Genomic DNA, 17,110 nt, shown 5'->3' on the forward strand with positions numbered 1-17,110 from the left:
GTCAGACATGCTGAATCTTTCCCGGTAAGACCGGTGCTACACAGATTATTAGAGATGGGTTGATCGGGATATCAGAATTAACCAGTAAGGGCTAGAGCTAATGGGCCAAGCAGTGTTTAAAAGAATACAATTTGTGTGTTGTTATTTCGGGGCATAAGCTAGCAGGCTGATACACAGTTACAGATACACTCAGTGGCTTCTCCAGCCTGACAATGATAAATTTAAATTCTTCACCCTCCTGATAACCCACATCCCCTCACAGGGGAGAATGCCTCAGTTCTCCTACAGCCCCTTGCTCAGGGTTTCAATGAGACTTCAGCACTGACATAAAAGCTGTTAGCCGCCTTTTCCACCTCTCAGGGTCTGAACTCGCACACTTAGAGGGAGAGGGAGATCTGCTCTTACATTCTTCCTCACTGCTTAAGGGCAGATGTCGAGATAGAAGAGCACTATGGAAATTTAGAAGCCAACATAATGTGACATCCAATTTGGGCAACAGCTTAAATCCTAAAATAATTATTCATCCCCATGAGGAGAGGGGCTGGCTGCTAGTTTAATAAGTATTATCCAGGGACATTTGTGTGTGAGATTTAAGAGAAAGAAGGTTCAGACGTTCACCCTGGAACAAGTTCAACAGGAGTCTCAGTTAATTTCTAGAATGAACAATTGGTTTTTGTTTGATTGGAGGTGGGGTCAGATGTAAACTGATCCTTAATTGCCGCAATGAAAAGCCAGTCTGTATTTCTAGCAGTCGCTGGGCTCAAACAGCTATTATGCCGGTGTCAGTCACATGCCCCGTGTCCCCACTACACAATCTAGCAAATATCTTTCCTCAGAACCTACCACTGTGACTTAGGTAGATGGCTCACTTGATACGGGGCTACCACAGAAGCATGAGGATCTGAGGCTGTTTCCCAACACCCACAGGAAAGTCAGGCAGAACGGCACATATCTGTAATACCCTTTGAGGGGAGGCAGATGCAGGATGCCAGGAGCTCGCTGTCCAGCCAGCCTAGCCAAACTGGAGCTTTCTGTTCAGTGAGAAACCCTGTCTCCAAAACTTCAGTAGAGAGCTCAGGAGGACAACTGATACCAGCCTGTGGCCATCTTCACATGTGTGCACACACCTGAACATGTTTTCACACACGTAAAATCCCCTTCAACAACATGCAACTTAAAATTTTTAAATATCTAGTTTCTTGAGTTCTTCATAAATTTTGGATATTAGCCCTCTGTTGGATGTGGAGCTGGTGATCATCTTTTCCCATTCTGTGGGCTGCTGTTCTCTTATTGATGGTGTCCTTTGTCTTACTGAAGCTTTTCAGTTTCATGAGGTCCCATTTATTAATTGTTGATCTCAGTGCCTGCCTACTTGGTGTACTGTACAGGAAGCTGTCTATAATTTGTCCCATCTATAGGATGTGCTGGGGTAAAGGTGGGACAGAAATTGTGGTGGGAGTGACCAGTCAATGACTGGTCCAGCTTAAAACCCATGCCACAAGAGGAAGCCCACACTCGACACTGCCTGGAGGGCCCGGAACCAGACCTGGATAACCCAGAGACTAGAATAGAACCAAACACCTACCAGGAAAAAAAAGTTAATGAAATGATTCCTAATTATACTCTATTATACTTATAGACCACAGCCTAGTATCATCTTCATCAGAGAGGCTTCAGGCAGCAACTGATGGGGACAGATGACAGACGCAGAGACCCACAGCCAAATATCAGGAGAAGCATGGAGAAACCTGAAGAGGGTGAGGAAAGATTGTCTGAGCCAGAGGGTCAAGGACACCACAGGAAAATCCACAGAATCAACCAACCAGGGCTAATAGGGGCTAATAGAAACTGAACCAACCAACATTAGGGAGCCTGGAAGAATCCAGGTCCTCTGAATATATGTTATGGCTGTGCAGCTTGGTGTTCTTGTAGGACTCCTAACAGTAGGATCAGGGGTCTCTCTGACTCTTTTGCCTGCTTTTAGGAGAATTTGCTTCCTACTGGGTTGCCTTGTCCAGTCTTAATATGAGGGGAAATACCTAGCCTTATAGCAACTTGGTATGCTGTGTTTGGTTGCTATCCCTGGCAGGCCAGCCATTTTCTGAAGGGAAACAAGGAAGAGTAGACCTGGGGAAGGGGGATGTAGGACAGAGAATTGAGAGCATCGGTGGGGAAACTGGTCAGGATGCAATATAGGAGAGGCTAAGAATAAATAAATAAATAACAAAAATTAAAATTTTAAATTTAAAGTCTTCACATACACACACACACACACAAACACACACACACACACACAGAGGCATGCATCCATCTGATGTGTTCTGTCTCATAAACATGCAAACTGTAGATCTTTTGGCGTCGTCGACCATACTTTCTCTTCTCCGCTATAATGCTATCAGTAGAAAACAATAAAATGAGTATAAACCTTTAGGCTGCAAAGGTAGGGAGAAGGCTATGCTCCTTGTATAGAGGTCATTCCTCCGGACCCTTCTGAAATGTCCCCCTGCCAAGGAATCAAACCATGACAAAAATATTCAGTATTAACTAAGTATTGAACGGAAGCAAGGGAACCCAGGTAATTCAGGAAGTGCGTCCAGACTTGGCTGTGACTTAAAGCTCTCACCAACAGCACTGACTCTGAGGACACTACAGGTATATGGGAAAGAAGCCATTGTATTGCCAAAGAGTCAGATCACTGCCCTGGAGACAACAGGCACAGCACAACTTTTACACACGTTTATTACACCAGATAGAGGAAAACGAGGAAACTATGACAACACGGGCCTGCCCCTTTGGGCACATGTTCTAAGCACGCATCCGTCCTCATACCTGCGAGAAAGGAATCCACTCGGAAGTATTTGACTGCCCACCACATTCTACCCTTAAAATCCTAACACAAGTCTTACACCACTGTGCACAAGATTTTTGGCAGTCACAAGCTCTGTCGCGACGATGGGAGAAGGTCACTGTCATGGACATTCGTCCTCATTGAGTGGGACAAACTGCATGAGGCAGTGTGGCTGTGTGGAGGGACGGAGATCCAGACGGGTGGCAAGCTGCGGCTCCAGCTGTACAGGCTCTTAACTTCGATGCATTCCTCCGCTGTCCCAGTGCCTTTACACCTAGAGACACTAAACAACGGAATATCTGCAAGCAACGATGTTTAAAGAAAGAGCTCAGTGTGTGTCTCTCCAGAAAGTCGCCAAGTACAGAAAGACATTTCTTAGCACTCCTAGAGCAGACTGGGATGAAAATTGTACCGGAGGCTGGAGAAGAGCCCGATGTGTTTCACAAGGTTGGGCTCCACCACGTAGGCCCGCTCCCCCTTGGCTCTTAACAGAGAGTACAGTGCCATGTCCTTGCCAAAGCCCTTGTGGCAGTACACCTGGGACAGGTAGGTGAGGGTCCTGCGGGCTGCGGGGGCCGGGAAGAGCATAGCTGGGGTGCAGCACTGGGAGGCGGGAACCACACTGTACAAGGAGGGGCTCAGGCGCCGGAGTTCCAGGAAATAGTGTCGGCCCACCAGTTCCACCAGCCCCATGCTGTACAGGGAGAAGAAAAGCATGACGGGCCAACTGAAGCCCGGGCGGCTGGCAAACTTCATGTATATCCAGGTTAGCACGGGCCCCAGCAGCATGCCCACGCCAACCCACTCCAGGATCCGCATAGGCTCCGGGTTGATGTAGTGCTGGAGCCTCTCCGGGTGATAGAGCTTCAGATACAGGGCGTCTTGGAGGTGTGGCTCGGAGAAGCGAGCCCGCAGAAGGTGCTCAAGTACTGGGAAGATCTGTTCTTCTGGTATGGCGTCATCCTCCACCATCAAGACATAGTCTGGATTGTAGGTCTGCAGGGTTGACTCCAGGCAATAGGCGTAGTCTTGCTTCTCTTTCTCAAACGAGTTAGTTGAAGGGTCGTCGCCATAATCATCCTCGGTGCCCTCGTAACGGTTGGCCACAGGGACATACTTAGACAGCAGCTTAGCATCAAAGTGGCTCACACTCCGTTCCACATTACACAGGAAGAGCTGGTGCCCCTCACACTGGGGGCCGCACTGCTGCAGAAGCCGATGGAACTGGGACACTACTTGTAAGACATAGTGGAAGCCAGGCTGCCTGTCCACGGTGATAATGGTGATCACCAGCCAGGGCCGCGGGGTGGCCTGCCACACGATGGGCACAGAACCATTGGCAGAGGGCAGCTCTTCAAAGTAGTGAAGGGCAGCCTCTCCCTCCTTCAGGCTTTGCTGCAGGAACTCCTGGCTCATCTGGTTTAGATGCCAATGGCGCAGATAGAAGTATGAGTGCAGGAGCCGGTGGCAGGCCAGTGGGGCCAGTAAGCCAAATGTCACCACAGTTAGGATGAAGAGCTGGACAGCAGTGCTGCCCCAGGAGAGTCGCCGAAGCCTCCGGAGAAGCATGGCAGCTGGAGAGGTTGACGTGGTCATGAGGCAACTTTTGGTCATGTCTGGTCCCAAGAACAAACCATCCTGGATCTCAGGCCAGAATCATTAAGTCAAACCTAAAAGAGAGAAAAATAGAATCAGAAACCAAAACTTAAAAAAAAAAATCCCAACAATGCAGTCCAGCACACATCAAATCGGAAATTGTAGTTCAAGGTTGTGTAGCAGCTGGAGACTCAAAAGGACTTTCCGCAGTGACAGTTTTCTTGGGCTCTATCAGACAGTGAGCCTTGAGATACTCTCATTGTTTATGGTCAGACGTACCCTGCGCATTCAACCAACTCCCTGTGTCTAAAAATGTGATGTTAGCGTCACAGTATATCAGAAGATCACCTGTGGCTGGGAAAATTATTTTCATTCACTAGCTACAAAAGACACGGGTGTTACCACAGGCACACGAGGGACAAAGCCTGACACAGAAGAAATACACATAGTTAGAGAAGCATCAACGCATAATACGTGGCTGTGTAATTTCCGAAACTCTTTTCTGCATATTCCAATGAAAGAGGAATACTTGGTGGGCCTTGCTATTTAATGCCATCTTTGATTCCTCTGGTCTCATTCAATCTAATCATTTAATTCGGATTGTCCCCCTAATTTATTTGCATACGACTATATTTGGGAGAAGACATTTTCCTTACACAATCAAACTGTAGACTTTGAGGGGGGGAATCATCTCACTGGAGAATCTACAACGGGGCTTTTCAGGGAGGTGGGTGGGGGAAGTAGAGGAAGAAACAGTTTGATTCAGAAAGGGACGTCTTGGGACACATTCCTCAGAGCACGGGTGTGAGGTGCGAACCTCAGATCTGCCATTCGATGGGCGGGAAGCCACTTCACCTCTCTATATCCTAGATTCCTCCGTTCTCAGAGATAATCACAGCCTCGTGGGCTTATGATGGATATTAAACATGCTAGAGAGGAAAACTAAACAGAATTAAAATGTCATTAAAATACACCTCACGGAGCTGGAGAAGATGACCAAATCAGTAAAGCACTGACCATTCCAACAAAGGACCCGAGTCTGAACCCTAAAACCAGCCCCTCCAAAAAACTGTACGTGGAAGGGCTTCCTTCCAGTCCTCCCACTGGGGAGGGAGAGACCAGCAGACAGGTCCCTGCACTCACCGGCTAGCCAGCCTAGCCTACTTGTCAAACTTCCTATCAGGACAGAGACCCTAGATTAAAAACAAAGTGAGAGGCTGGAAAGATGGCTTACTGGGAAAAGTGCCTGCCGTGCAAGCATAAGAACACGAGTTCAAATCCCCAGACCCCACAGAAAAGCTGAGGTAGCAAACCGGATTCCTGGGAGCCAGTGAGTCTGGTGTAGACAGCTGTGAGACCATCTCAGAGAAGGTGGGAGGGAAGGATGGATACTGAAGGTTTGTCTTCTGACCTGTGCAACTCACCATGGCACATTCACATACATGAACATGCAAACACACCTGTGCACATGAAAAAGAGAAAGAAAGCAAGGTGTCTTACCTGAGAAATGCTCTTAGCCTCCACATGCACACGCACGCATGTTCACATGCTCCCGTACAAACTGCACACATGTGTGTGTGTGCACGCGAATGTGCGTCTGTGTAGGTGTGTACGTGTGTGGGGGTGTGCATGCACACATGCATGCACACACATACACACCCAATTGAAAAACTAAAATTGATGCTCATATTCAAGTCATGTTCGAAAAGCAAGAACTCCTAGTGTTTTGGATAGAAAACCAAACAACAAAATTTAAGACAATGAAGCTAGTCTAAGAGTAGTAGGCTTAATGCAAGACTGATAGCTACAGTATCAAAAGCATACTCTTGCTTCAGAAGCCTGGTATTTGCAAGCATTTCAAAGAAAGCGGTCCAGCTTGTGAACGATGGAGGGAGGGCGTCTGGGTCTCATGAGGTTGCGGCTGTTCTGTCTGCCAGCACTCCCTACCTGCACGCTACCTTTAGCAGCCACACACTGAACTTCATTTCCTAGCATGTCTTCTTCAGGGTCATATGACTAGGGCTTGGCAGTAATATGTGAGCTGAAAGGAGAGTCTCTATGGGTCTAGAAGAAGGTCTGTCCCAACAGCTCACCTCCTCCTCCGACATCTCTACTGGTTAGTGTTGTGAGCTACATGTAGCCCAGGGTGTCACCCAGTAACGATTTGGGGGCTTGTTCTTTAGAGTAGTGATTGTCACCCGCCTTCCACAGTCATGTAGAACACCCCACCTTCCTCTACAGTGTGGTGACACATTTCGAGGAAGTAGAGACAAGACTAAGACAAAAGACAATGGTCCTGGGAATCCAGATGTGAGTCAAACTATTTTGGTACTGTCAAGAGATCTGGAGAGCAGCCAGAGGGAAAGAAGCAAGGAGCTTTGGGCAGCACATGACCCTAGGTTTGCTGGTTTATGAGTATCCGTGTACTATAGACCGGCTCTTTCTCCCTCCAATCTGCTGAAGTCCACAGTTAGTACATCACAGACTTGTACATCATCTGACCTAATTAATTTCTCATCACGACTATTCGACACCCAATATTGGAACTGGGGCAATCCCACGCCTCTAAGTGTAGCAGCTCTGGGAGCAGGACCATTTGGGGGGCTTCTTGCCCCCACTATTCTCCCTGCCTTGGTTATTACTCAAGGGAGCTAGACCATCTAGACGAAGGGCTTACATACAAAGGCAACAAGATGAGGAAGTCAGCTTGGAAAATGGCAGGTGCACAATAAAAGCTATAGCTTACAATGATATGGCAGGTGGGACAGAAACAGGAGTGCCCCTGTCAACATAAAGAGGACCTTTGATCCCAGGAGCTTTCACCACAGGAGGATATCAAACCACAAACATCTCAGCAGCCGGTTACTGCAGGCTGCAGTTCCATAGGAGATCAGGGAAGGAGAGGAACTCAATCAGAAGTGCCGAGGATCTCTGCTTGCAGGGATCAGCTCCCACTGGGGTGACAAACAGCCACAAGCCTTTATGATTTACGACAATGCCCAGCACTCTTGCACACAGATCTGTTGACGATGGTCTTCCTACGGAATTCAGGGACAGAAGTAGATTAGAAGCAGGCAGCCAATGCGATTCTCCTTATGGATCCCAGTGCAGAGGAAATGGCTACCAGGGCTGCTCTTAGGTCAGGTAGATGCTTAGACTGAGTCAAATTTGCATCCTTGCTGGTATGCCAGAGGTCAGATCCACCCATCCCATCCACCAGCCACAGCACCAGGGGAAGGAAACTCTCCTGCAGAGCTAGGGAAGCAGGAAGCTGAGGATCAGAAACAAAGGGCTGCAGGATGATCGCTAGACTCCCACGAGAAAAGAAAGGATCTGATTGCTCCAAGAAAGCCCCAAACCCTCACAGGGCATAAGATCTGTCCCCCAACCCTGGAGAACTGGAGTCAGAGAAGGCTTCTGAAACAATCTCCAAAGTTCAGTGGTCTGGAAGAACTTAGTTTTCCAACTCAACAGACCAGGCACAGAAACAGAAAGAGGCTAGTAAAAGCCTGAAGCAGAAAGAGGGTATGAAAAGCCTGAAGTAGGGGCTGGAGAGATGGCTCAGAGGCTAAGAGCACTGCCTGCTCTTCCAGAGGTCCTGAGTTCAATTCCCAGCAACCACATGGTGGCTCACAACCATCTATAATGAGATCTGGTGCACTCTTCTGGTCTGGTGGCATACATGCAGACAGAACACTGTATACATAATAAATAAATCAAAAAAAAAAAAGAAAGAAAGAAAAGCCTGAAGTCTGTGGTCAGGGAGATACAGATCATCCCCTCAAGGAAAAGAAGAAAATACTGTTGAATATTTAAATGCTGCAAATTAGCACACTCATTGTGGGCCATAAAAATGAGATTACACTCTCATTTGATGATCAGATGAGTGGCTTGGCAAAAATCCCCGAGTTACGTAGGCATTCAAGATTATATTCTGGCTGTTTGGGGGGGCATGGTGGCGTGGGGTGTCCACCAACACCCACTGTTTACTGCACTCTCCAGATACAGTTTAACATAAATGACCTCAAGGAACTGAACCAATAATATATGGGAATTTTTTTTTCAATCACAGTTCTCTCCCATCCTATGAATGCAGGCAGAGTTGAGCAGCGATTATATAACTAGAAGCAGGTGAAAGGAAGGTGCTGGAGGGGCTGCAGACTGCTACAGGTTCTGTGGAAATCTGTGAGGAGAATAGTCAAAAAGCTAAAAGGAAATCTATTATATGAGCCAGCTGTACCACTGCTTGGCATGTGCACAAAGGACTACACATGTTCACTGCTGCTCTGTTCACAATGGCTAGGAAATAGAAAAACAAAAACAAACTAAATGTTCTTCAATCAACAGATAATGACAATGGAGTTTGGAATACTATGGGATACACACTATGGAATACTATTTAGCTGTAAATAAAAATAAAATCATGAACTTTGCAGGTAAGTGGATGGAAGTAGAAAGGGTGATATGGAGTGAGGTAACCCAGACCCAGAAAGACAAACATATTATTTTCTCTCTCATTGGAGGCTCCTAGTTCCAAATCTTCAGATGCGAGTGCATATAGGTTTCTGCAGAAGCCAAGAAAGCAAAAAGGGACCATAGGTGGCGTAAGGAAATGAAAGAACAATAGGGAGGGTAATAGCAAGGTACACAAGGTCTAATTGGGTAAATGGGGAAACGGGCGGCTCTATTTTGGGAGGGGGAGGGAGATAAGTTGTAGAAGGAGGGTATAATAACTAGGGAAGTCATGGCTATCGGATAGGATCCCACATACACCACTTTACTAAATGAATGTAACACTAACTACATGCTAAATAGTTATCCTTACACCCACAGAAAAATCTTACCTCCCCCTCACTAAGAAAACTTCTCTTTGCAACAGAAGGAGACCATTATAGAAAACCACAAACAATTAAAATGCAAACGTGTTGAGCCCAGACCCACTGGATACATCTACAAAACAACTCCCACACCTAAGGCCCAGGGAACATTCTAGAAGAGGGGGCAGAAAAAATGTAAGAGCCAGATGATCGGGAACTTCGCTGTGAGATTGTATTTCCAAGTAGCATGAGAAGTTACAGCCATAAAGTCTCATCAACATGACTGCCTAAGAAGAGCTGAACAAGAACAACAGACATGCCAGCACAGACAAGGGGAAGTCCTTGAGGCCTCAGGCCTACAGAAAGAACTACAGGCAACAACAGAATGCAAATAGCAGGAGAAACAGTCTTCCCAGGGAAGAGTACAGTGACTGGTTATCCAATATTGGATATTGATATCAGTTGTGTATCAATATCAATATCGGTCCTGAAAGCATAGATATAACATTATATAGATTGATCAAGCTATATTTAGGAACATCCATGTCTATAGAGAGAAACATATATTTGCATGTGATAGCAATTAAAGAAAAGAAGGCCATGAATTTGAAAGAGAGTGAGAAAGAGTATATGGGAAGGCTTGAAGGAAGGAAAGGGAAGGGGGAAATGCTATAATTATATTATAGCCTCAAAAACAAAAATTTAAAATATCAATGGGCTAATAAATTGAACAGATCATTCTCAAAAGAAGAAATGCAAACGGCCAAAAAATATATATGAAAACCATTCAATATCCTTAGCCATTAGGAAAATGCAAATTAAAACTGCTGTAAGAGCTGCGGAGAGGGCTCTCTCGGGTTAAAAGCACTTGCTGCTTTTGCAGAGGACACAGGTTCATTTCCCAGCATCCATATGGCAGCTTGTTCAAACAGCCATAACTTCAGAATCAGGTGATGTGACGCCTCTACCGGCCTCTGCGGGCATTAGGCATGCACAGGTGTAGGCAAAACAGTCATACACATAAAATAATATTTAATTAACCTTGAATAAAACTTAGTGATTCTATTACACTCTAATCAGAATGGCTAACATCAAAAAAAAATTGACAGCAATGCTGGCAAGGATGTGGAGAAAGAGGAACCATTCATTACTGCTGGTAGGAGTGTGAACTCCTACCATTACAGAAACCAGTATGGTGGTTTCTTAAAACACACACACACACACACACACACACACACACACACACACACAGAGAGAGAGAGAGAGAGAGAGAGAGAGAGAGAGAGAGAGAGAGAGAACGACCATATGACTCAGCTGTATTACTCTCGAATACAAACCCAGAGGACTGTAAGTCAACATGCCATGGAGATACTTGTACACCTCTACGCCTCCCTGTAGTGTTCACAACAGGCAGGAAATGGAAGCACACTACATGTTCATCAACAGATGAAATGATAAAGAAAACGTAGTACATAGAACACAGTAGAATTTTTTTTCAGCCATGAAAAAAAGAGAAATAATGACATCGGACAGAAAAATAGGCTGAACTGGAAATCATTACATTAAGCCAACTAGGCCAGACTCAGAAAGACAGATGCCATGTTTTCTCTTGTATGCAGATCCTATCCTTTGTGTGTGTGTGTGTGTGTGTGTGTGTGTGTGTGCATGCATTTACATGGCAGATAAGTTATAAAACTAGAAAGGGGACCTCAAGAGAAGTAGATATCTGAAGGGGAAAAATAGGGTAATGGAATATAAATCATGTGAAAAGAGACTGGTCTGGGGAGAGGAAGGAGAGCAGCCAAGGGTGAGCGGAAGGTCAGGTGATGGAGTCTAAAGACAAGTAAGAACAAAGTGTTATGACAATTCCACAACTAGACCTGTGCTATGCATGCTAGATTTAAAAAACAAAACAATGGAAGTATCTCACTATGTAGACATCACTTAGATGAAAGGAGCCTGTCTGAGGAAGTCCTTTGTCAGCACTGGATGGGATGCTGCAGCTGAGGGTAACAGCTTCTGTTACCATCCTCTGAATGCAGGGGTCAGAAGAGCACTCTTTTCTATAAAGCTGGTCGATAATAATGCCCCATGTCTGCAGAAGAAAATCCTAACACTTTGCCGAGATCCCTCAGAGTTCAGCTCTAACAACCTTTCCAACCGCACCCTTTTCACACACACACACATCAACTCAATCAGGAAAAATCAGGTCAAGAGGTATACATCCCTTCCAAGAGTCAACCCGATTTCCCCAACCTGATCTACGTGTCTTTTCCTTACAAGCATTAAGACGTGTTCCATGAATTTCCCCCACAGCATTTATTTGTCATTTTCTACCTTGAAACCCAAGGGGGGTTGATTCCAGGACTCCCCACCACTCAGGACACCAAAACCAAAATCTGAAGCTGCTCTGATTGACTAAGAAGCCAATGATAATGACACCGGGTTGATTCTACTTCATGTACTGGCTTTTTGGGAGCCTAGTCTGAATGCACACCTTCCTAGACCTGGATGGAGGGGGGAGGGCCTTGGACTTCCCACAGGGCAGGGCACCCTGACTTCTCTTAGGACTGGAGAGCGAGGGGAAGGGGGGTGTGGGGAGTGGGAGGGAAATGGGAGGATGAGAGGAGGTGGACATTTTTAATAAATAAATTTAAATAAATAATAAAAGAAAATGCCAGCATTTACATACAAGCTACGCACTTCTTAAATCCATTAAATTAGCTCTAATACCTATCTGAAGGCCAATGTTTTCTAAATAGTAACTGTGTTGTATCATTTAGGAAATAATGACAATAAAGATAAATACATACATGTTCAGTTTTTAAAAATATTTTCGGTCTACAGTCATGTGGACCCTGAGATACAGAGCAGAGTATCTATTTTTAGGTATTTGTTCAGTTCTCGCTGCATATTCCAGGGGGTGCTAGACCCTTGAATCCAGTTCGTTAAACCAAATAGGCAGCTTTCCAATAGCAGTACAATCAATCCCGTTCCGATGGAAAAATAGATTCTAGCAAATTGTAATCAGGAAACTCAAAGCCCACACACTGTCCACAACGCCTGATGTCATTCGTGGCTTTACCCACAACACAACACATTACGCAGCAGGCCTTCAAGTCCCTTCTTACTGCACTCGCTGTGATTTATCTTCAATCTGCATCCCAGGCCCAGCATAGCATTCTACCAGGGAAGAGATTTAATGACTGTTGAGCAAATAAAAGATCCCATTAAATCTTCTGGCCTCCACGGCTCATAATTCCTCCACTATAAAACTGGGCATAGCACAGAGCCCAATCACACACAGGGCAGAGAAGAACTTATTTCTAACCTTGCCTGGCATTTATGCTCCGGGCACTCTTCTAAGCATTGAGTGTATCTGTGTAAACAGCCTACGATAGTTATTAAGTCCACTTTGAAGTGGGACAAGCTAAGGCACAGTAAATTTGCTGTGGTTAACAAAGATTGTGGACTGCGGTAGTAAAAAGTAAATCCAGGAACCCTTGCCCTCACCCAACATCTACTACTGCTTCTAGGCCCTAGAAAATCAGATGAAAAACCATCAGAAACAGCAAAACAAAAAACCAGACAGACAAGCAAAAAACCTTTTAGGATGCAGTAGATAACAACATAAAATAATACATGGTGTGTGTGTGCGTGTATGTGTGTGTACATGCACACATGTGTGTAAATGGTACTACTGGTTACTTCTGAAAATATGCACACAGTGCACATTTCTAAAATACATAAAATAAATGATTTCATCTCATCAGCCAAACTTCATTAACATAATTTTAAAAAACTCTGGGAAAATGGAAAAGGAATATATTTGGAATAAAGATGGAATACCTACAAATAATTTAAAATTAAAATTAAAAAAAATAAAATGGGCAGAGCATGCATATAAAGTTATACAAAAGGAGGCAGGTGGATCTCTGTGAGTTCGAGGCCAGCCTGGTCTACAAGAGCTAGTTCCAGGACAGGTTCCAAAAGCTACAGAGAAACCTTGTCTCAAAAAAAACAAAAAAACAAACAAAAAAAGGTCATTACTAAATGCATAAATAGCACACATTTCTACCGGAAAGACTCGGTAATAGAAAGATGGTCCTTTTTCCAAAACTAACCTTGATAACACAATCTCAATTCAATTTACTCCAAGAAGAATCAATATGGCTCAGCAAATGCACATTTGCATGTAGATTGGTGCAATCTTAGCAGATAATACCAGGGTGTCCCCTTTGACAGGGGTTAGCAATTCTCCTTCAAGGAGTACACCTCGCAGAAATGATGAGCAATGCTACTTAAAATCAGTATTTTTCACTTAAATTCTGTTTGTAATAAAAGTGTGTGGGTGTGGGGGGATAATTGGAAGGGAAGGACAATGTTGAAGAAAATGCACACAGGTGATCATTTTATTTTTATAGGGAATATAACTTAATGAAAGTGATATGAGAGCTATGGGAGAAGGAGGTTTCCTGCTGCCTTTTACATGCCTGCAAAGAACATGTATGATGTCAATGACCTGTGCTCAACATTTCACTCAACACTGACTCTTGTGCCAAGCACATGGACACTGAGTAGGGCAGCAACGAAAACCTAAATCTTTTTTTAATCCCTAATTTAGATGGTTACATTTATGACATATTATATTTCTATGTTTGTGGATTTTTATTATTGTTACATTAATCCTTACATATCACGTTGAGACAGGGCCTTGCTATGAAGCCCAGACTGGCCTGAAACTTGAGATTCTCAAACTCCTTAATATAGGGATTGCAAGCCTGTGTCACCATGCCCAGCTGTTTGCATTTTTATGTATTTTGGTGCCATGGCTCTGTTATTTTAATTACTGAGACTTTATAACATGTTTTATTAATTAGGCATTTTTTATCACCCAGCATAATTCTCCTGGCTTTTAAAAACAACTTTAGTCTACAGTCATACCACCCTGAATGCCTCTGATCTTGTCTGAAAAACAGCTTTATTGAGGCTCACTTTACTGAAACAAAATGTACCATTTAATTGTATATTTTAAAGTTTTGACAAATTCATAGTTAAACATCACTTTTAAAAAATTGATGAAAGTATATTAAAGAGTGTTTAGAATTATAACTAGGAAAACCATAATAGATGCACTTCAATTAAAATATGGGGAAAAGAATGAATATTCCATCCATATAAACGCAAAAGACTAATACACTGGAAATTAAGCATTGATTTCTAGGGATAAAGCAACATTAAAACTATATGCCATTATTCTACATTATTAACATAAAACTTTAAATGTAAAAAATTAAAATAAACAGAATCTCATCAATCTAGAAGACGCAGTTTTATTTTTATTTTGCTATTTTTTTTTTGCTTCATGATTATCATTTCCATTTTTTTCCTGATTCTCATGTTAAGCGAAAGACACCCGTTGCTTGCTCTTCTGTCTTTTGACCTCTTCTGACCTTTGTTGGGGTACAAAGACCCTTTAGAAAGGCGCTCTCAAATAACTATTTCCTTTACTGGTTTCTCTTGCGGAAACAGGCGTGCGCTCCAGGGCGCACACACCTGCAGATTTTACTGATAGTCCGCATAGTGAGATCATCTTTGAAGCCGCGCGGTGGTCCCCTAGGGGAGAGACCAAGAGCGAAGCCTGAAATGCCAGGTCACAGCGACCTGCGGGGGTTAGGGCTCCCACAACACCTCCCGGAGCGCAGTGCGGCACCAGCGACGCCTGGGCACGAGAGCCAGAGCGAGGGCTGAGACACACCCATCCATCCTATCGATTTGGGGGGAAAGATGATTAAAGGAGAACCCGAAGCCAAGCACCCAGTGGTTGCCGCTGACCTTGGGAAGTCCCCGCTGTCCTCCGGCCTCAGTTTCCCCACCTGCAGGCCGACACTGCCCGAGTCCATCGCAGTGGCATTCCAAGCGCGGGCCTTTCTGGGAGCTGGAACTCGGGTCACCTTCGCGGGAGGACGCGCCCCACCGAGGACGCGCGGAGGGGGCCCCCGCTCCCGGGCAGCCATTAGGCGGCAAGGCTCGGGTTGCCCGCGCGGGCGGACTCTGCGGGGCTCCGGGGCTGCATCCCTCGGCCTGGTGACAGCCTGGCCCGGGCGGGCGACCGCAGGAGAGCGAGCCGCACCCTCCCCGTGCCGCAGACGCACCGAGGGCGGGGCCGCGGCCGAGCCAGCTCGCCGAGCGCACGGCCAGGGACGCAGGCCTCCTGGGCACCGCTCCCGGCGCCTGCCGCTGTTCCCACACCTCCTCCCCCCGCTGGGGCGCGTCCCCGCGACACCAGCCGGACAGGAAACCTACCCGGTGGAGGCGTCCTGGCTTGCTAGGGCCACCGTCGCCGAAGCCCAGGCTGGCAGATCTCGGTGGAAGCGCCTTCGCACAATCCTGCCAGGCTGGAGCAGCGGAAGCCTCGCCTCCTCCGTAGCTCTCCGGCGCAGGGCTCTCCTAGCTCTGCCAGGCCATGTGATCTGCGAGCTGCGGAGCGCCTGCAGCCCCCAAAGCTGGATCGGGGGTGGGGGTTGGGGGGGGTGAGATGCAAAAGGCGCCAACTGATGGGCAGCGAGGGAAAAGCAGGGTCGCCCCCAAGTCAGGAGAACAGGAGGACTGTCTCTTCTGTGAGGGAAATACAAGCCAAGGTTTTATTCCATCAGGTGGGCACACGGAGGGAATGTATTTTAGTGAAACGTCTTGCCTTTCGCGGAAGCGTTTGCATAGAAATTTAGTTCTCTGTTTCTAAATGGGCTTCAATTTTCCAAATGCTTTCTATTTAAATGCAAAAGCCCCTGGGAGATGTAACTGGAGATTGGAGAAACATATGTACACTGGGATAGAATAATCTCTGAAGTGCGACACTGGTACAACATAGGTAATGACTCAAGAAAGGAGAAAAATGTGTATATGTCTAAGAGAAGGTGACAGCCAGCTTTGCACCCTGGCTTCACCAGGAATCTCACCACAAGGCATTTTCTATGGCCCTTTTCATTGCTTATAATTCCATCCATTTGCCTGTCTCGGTCAGAATTTAAATGAATATTTTGAGGTGTGCATATAATATGAAATTTGAATTTTGGTGATTGTAAAGTTGTATTGTCCGATAAGTATCATTTAAATACTCAGGGTGTGATGGCGTAAGTTGCAAACAATGCCACACCAGTTTGGAATTATGATTAATAGGGTGATATTTATTTAAAGGGGAAAGAACTTACAGATAACCGTCCCAGACAACAGCCCTCTGCGCAATCACGAAGGAGTCTAGTCGCCTGAAACGGAGCAGGAAGCAGAAAAAAGGGGCGAGAAGGGAAGTGGCCGCTTTTTTAAAGGGAGAGAGACCACGCCCCAATGGGCTGGTATCTCAGCGGCCATAGGCTGGAGGAGCGGAAGGACCTCCTGCAACAAGGGTGCAAACAATTTGCATAATAGAAGACACCCCTAGAAATTATGCAGTAATATCTACACTTTCTGTAACTGGGTACCACTTTATAGGTCTAGAAGGAGGAAGTTCCTTACGTTATTAATTTGATGTCATAATGAGAAGATCATCGTTATGTTCCTGGGTGTTGTAGTTGCTTTCTACTACAGAAGTAAACAATCCTGACCAAGAGCAGCTTGGGGAGAATAGGGTTTATTTCATCTTACCGCTTTGTCTATCAGGAAGGGAAGTCAGGCAGGAACTCGAGGCAGGAACTGAGCAAAGCAGACAGAGACCATGGAGGTGTGCTACTAGCTTCCTTTCCGAGGTTTGCTAACCTGCATTCATACACAACCGAGGACCACCTGCAACGGGGTGGCACTGCCCACAGAGTGGCCTGGGCCTACCCATGTCAATCATTAATTAAGGAAATAC

The 17,110-nt window shown here is 45.6% G+C and overlaps 1 protein-coding gene across 3 annotated transcripts; it reads right to left on the reverse strand.

The window, feature by feature from the left end:
- Positions 1–2,714: 2,714 nt before the first annotated feature.
- Tmem246 (transmembrane protein 246) lies at positions 2,715–15,878 on the reverse strand. 3 transcript variants are annotated; one of them, XM_005362176.2, is made up of 2 exons: positions 15,568–15,878; positions 2,715–4,518 (listed from the first exon to the last, which is right to left on the reverse strand). In XM_005362176.2, exon 2 carries the CDS (start codon positions 4,460–4,462, stop codon positions 3,233–3,235), a length of 1,230 nt encoding a protein of 409 aa, XP_005362233.1. In that variant the 5' UTR covers positions 4,463–4,518; positions 15,568–15,878; the 3' UTR covers positions 2,715–3,232. The 3 variants fall into 3 exon arrangements, with proteins under 3 accessions (XP_005362233.1, XP_005362232.1, XP_026642584.1); XM_005362175.2 differs by lacking the exon at positions 15,568–15,878 and adding an exon at positions 15,097–15,345; XM_026786783.1 differs by lacking the exon at positions 15,568–15,878 and adding an exon at positions 15,138–15,269.
- Positions 15,879–17,110: the final 1,232 nt, after the last annotated feature.

This window comes from Microtus ochrogaster, linkage group LG5 (assembly GCF_000317375.1).
Source record: "Microtus ochrogaster isolate Prairie Vole_2 linkage group LG5, MicOch1.0, whole genome shotgun sequence".
Classification (NCBI taxonomy): Eukaryota; Metazoa; Chordata; class Mammalia; order Rodentia; family Cricetidae; genus Microtus; species Microtus ochrogaster.

What these genes read in the sequence shown, in the direction of transcription:
- Tmem246 (XM_005362176.2), bottom strand. Translation starts at nt 4,462, where the DNA reads ATGACCAAAAGTTGCCTCATGACCACGTCAACCTCTCCAGCTGCCATG.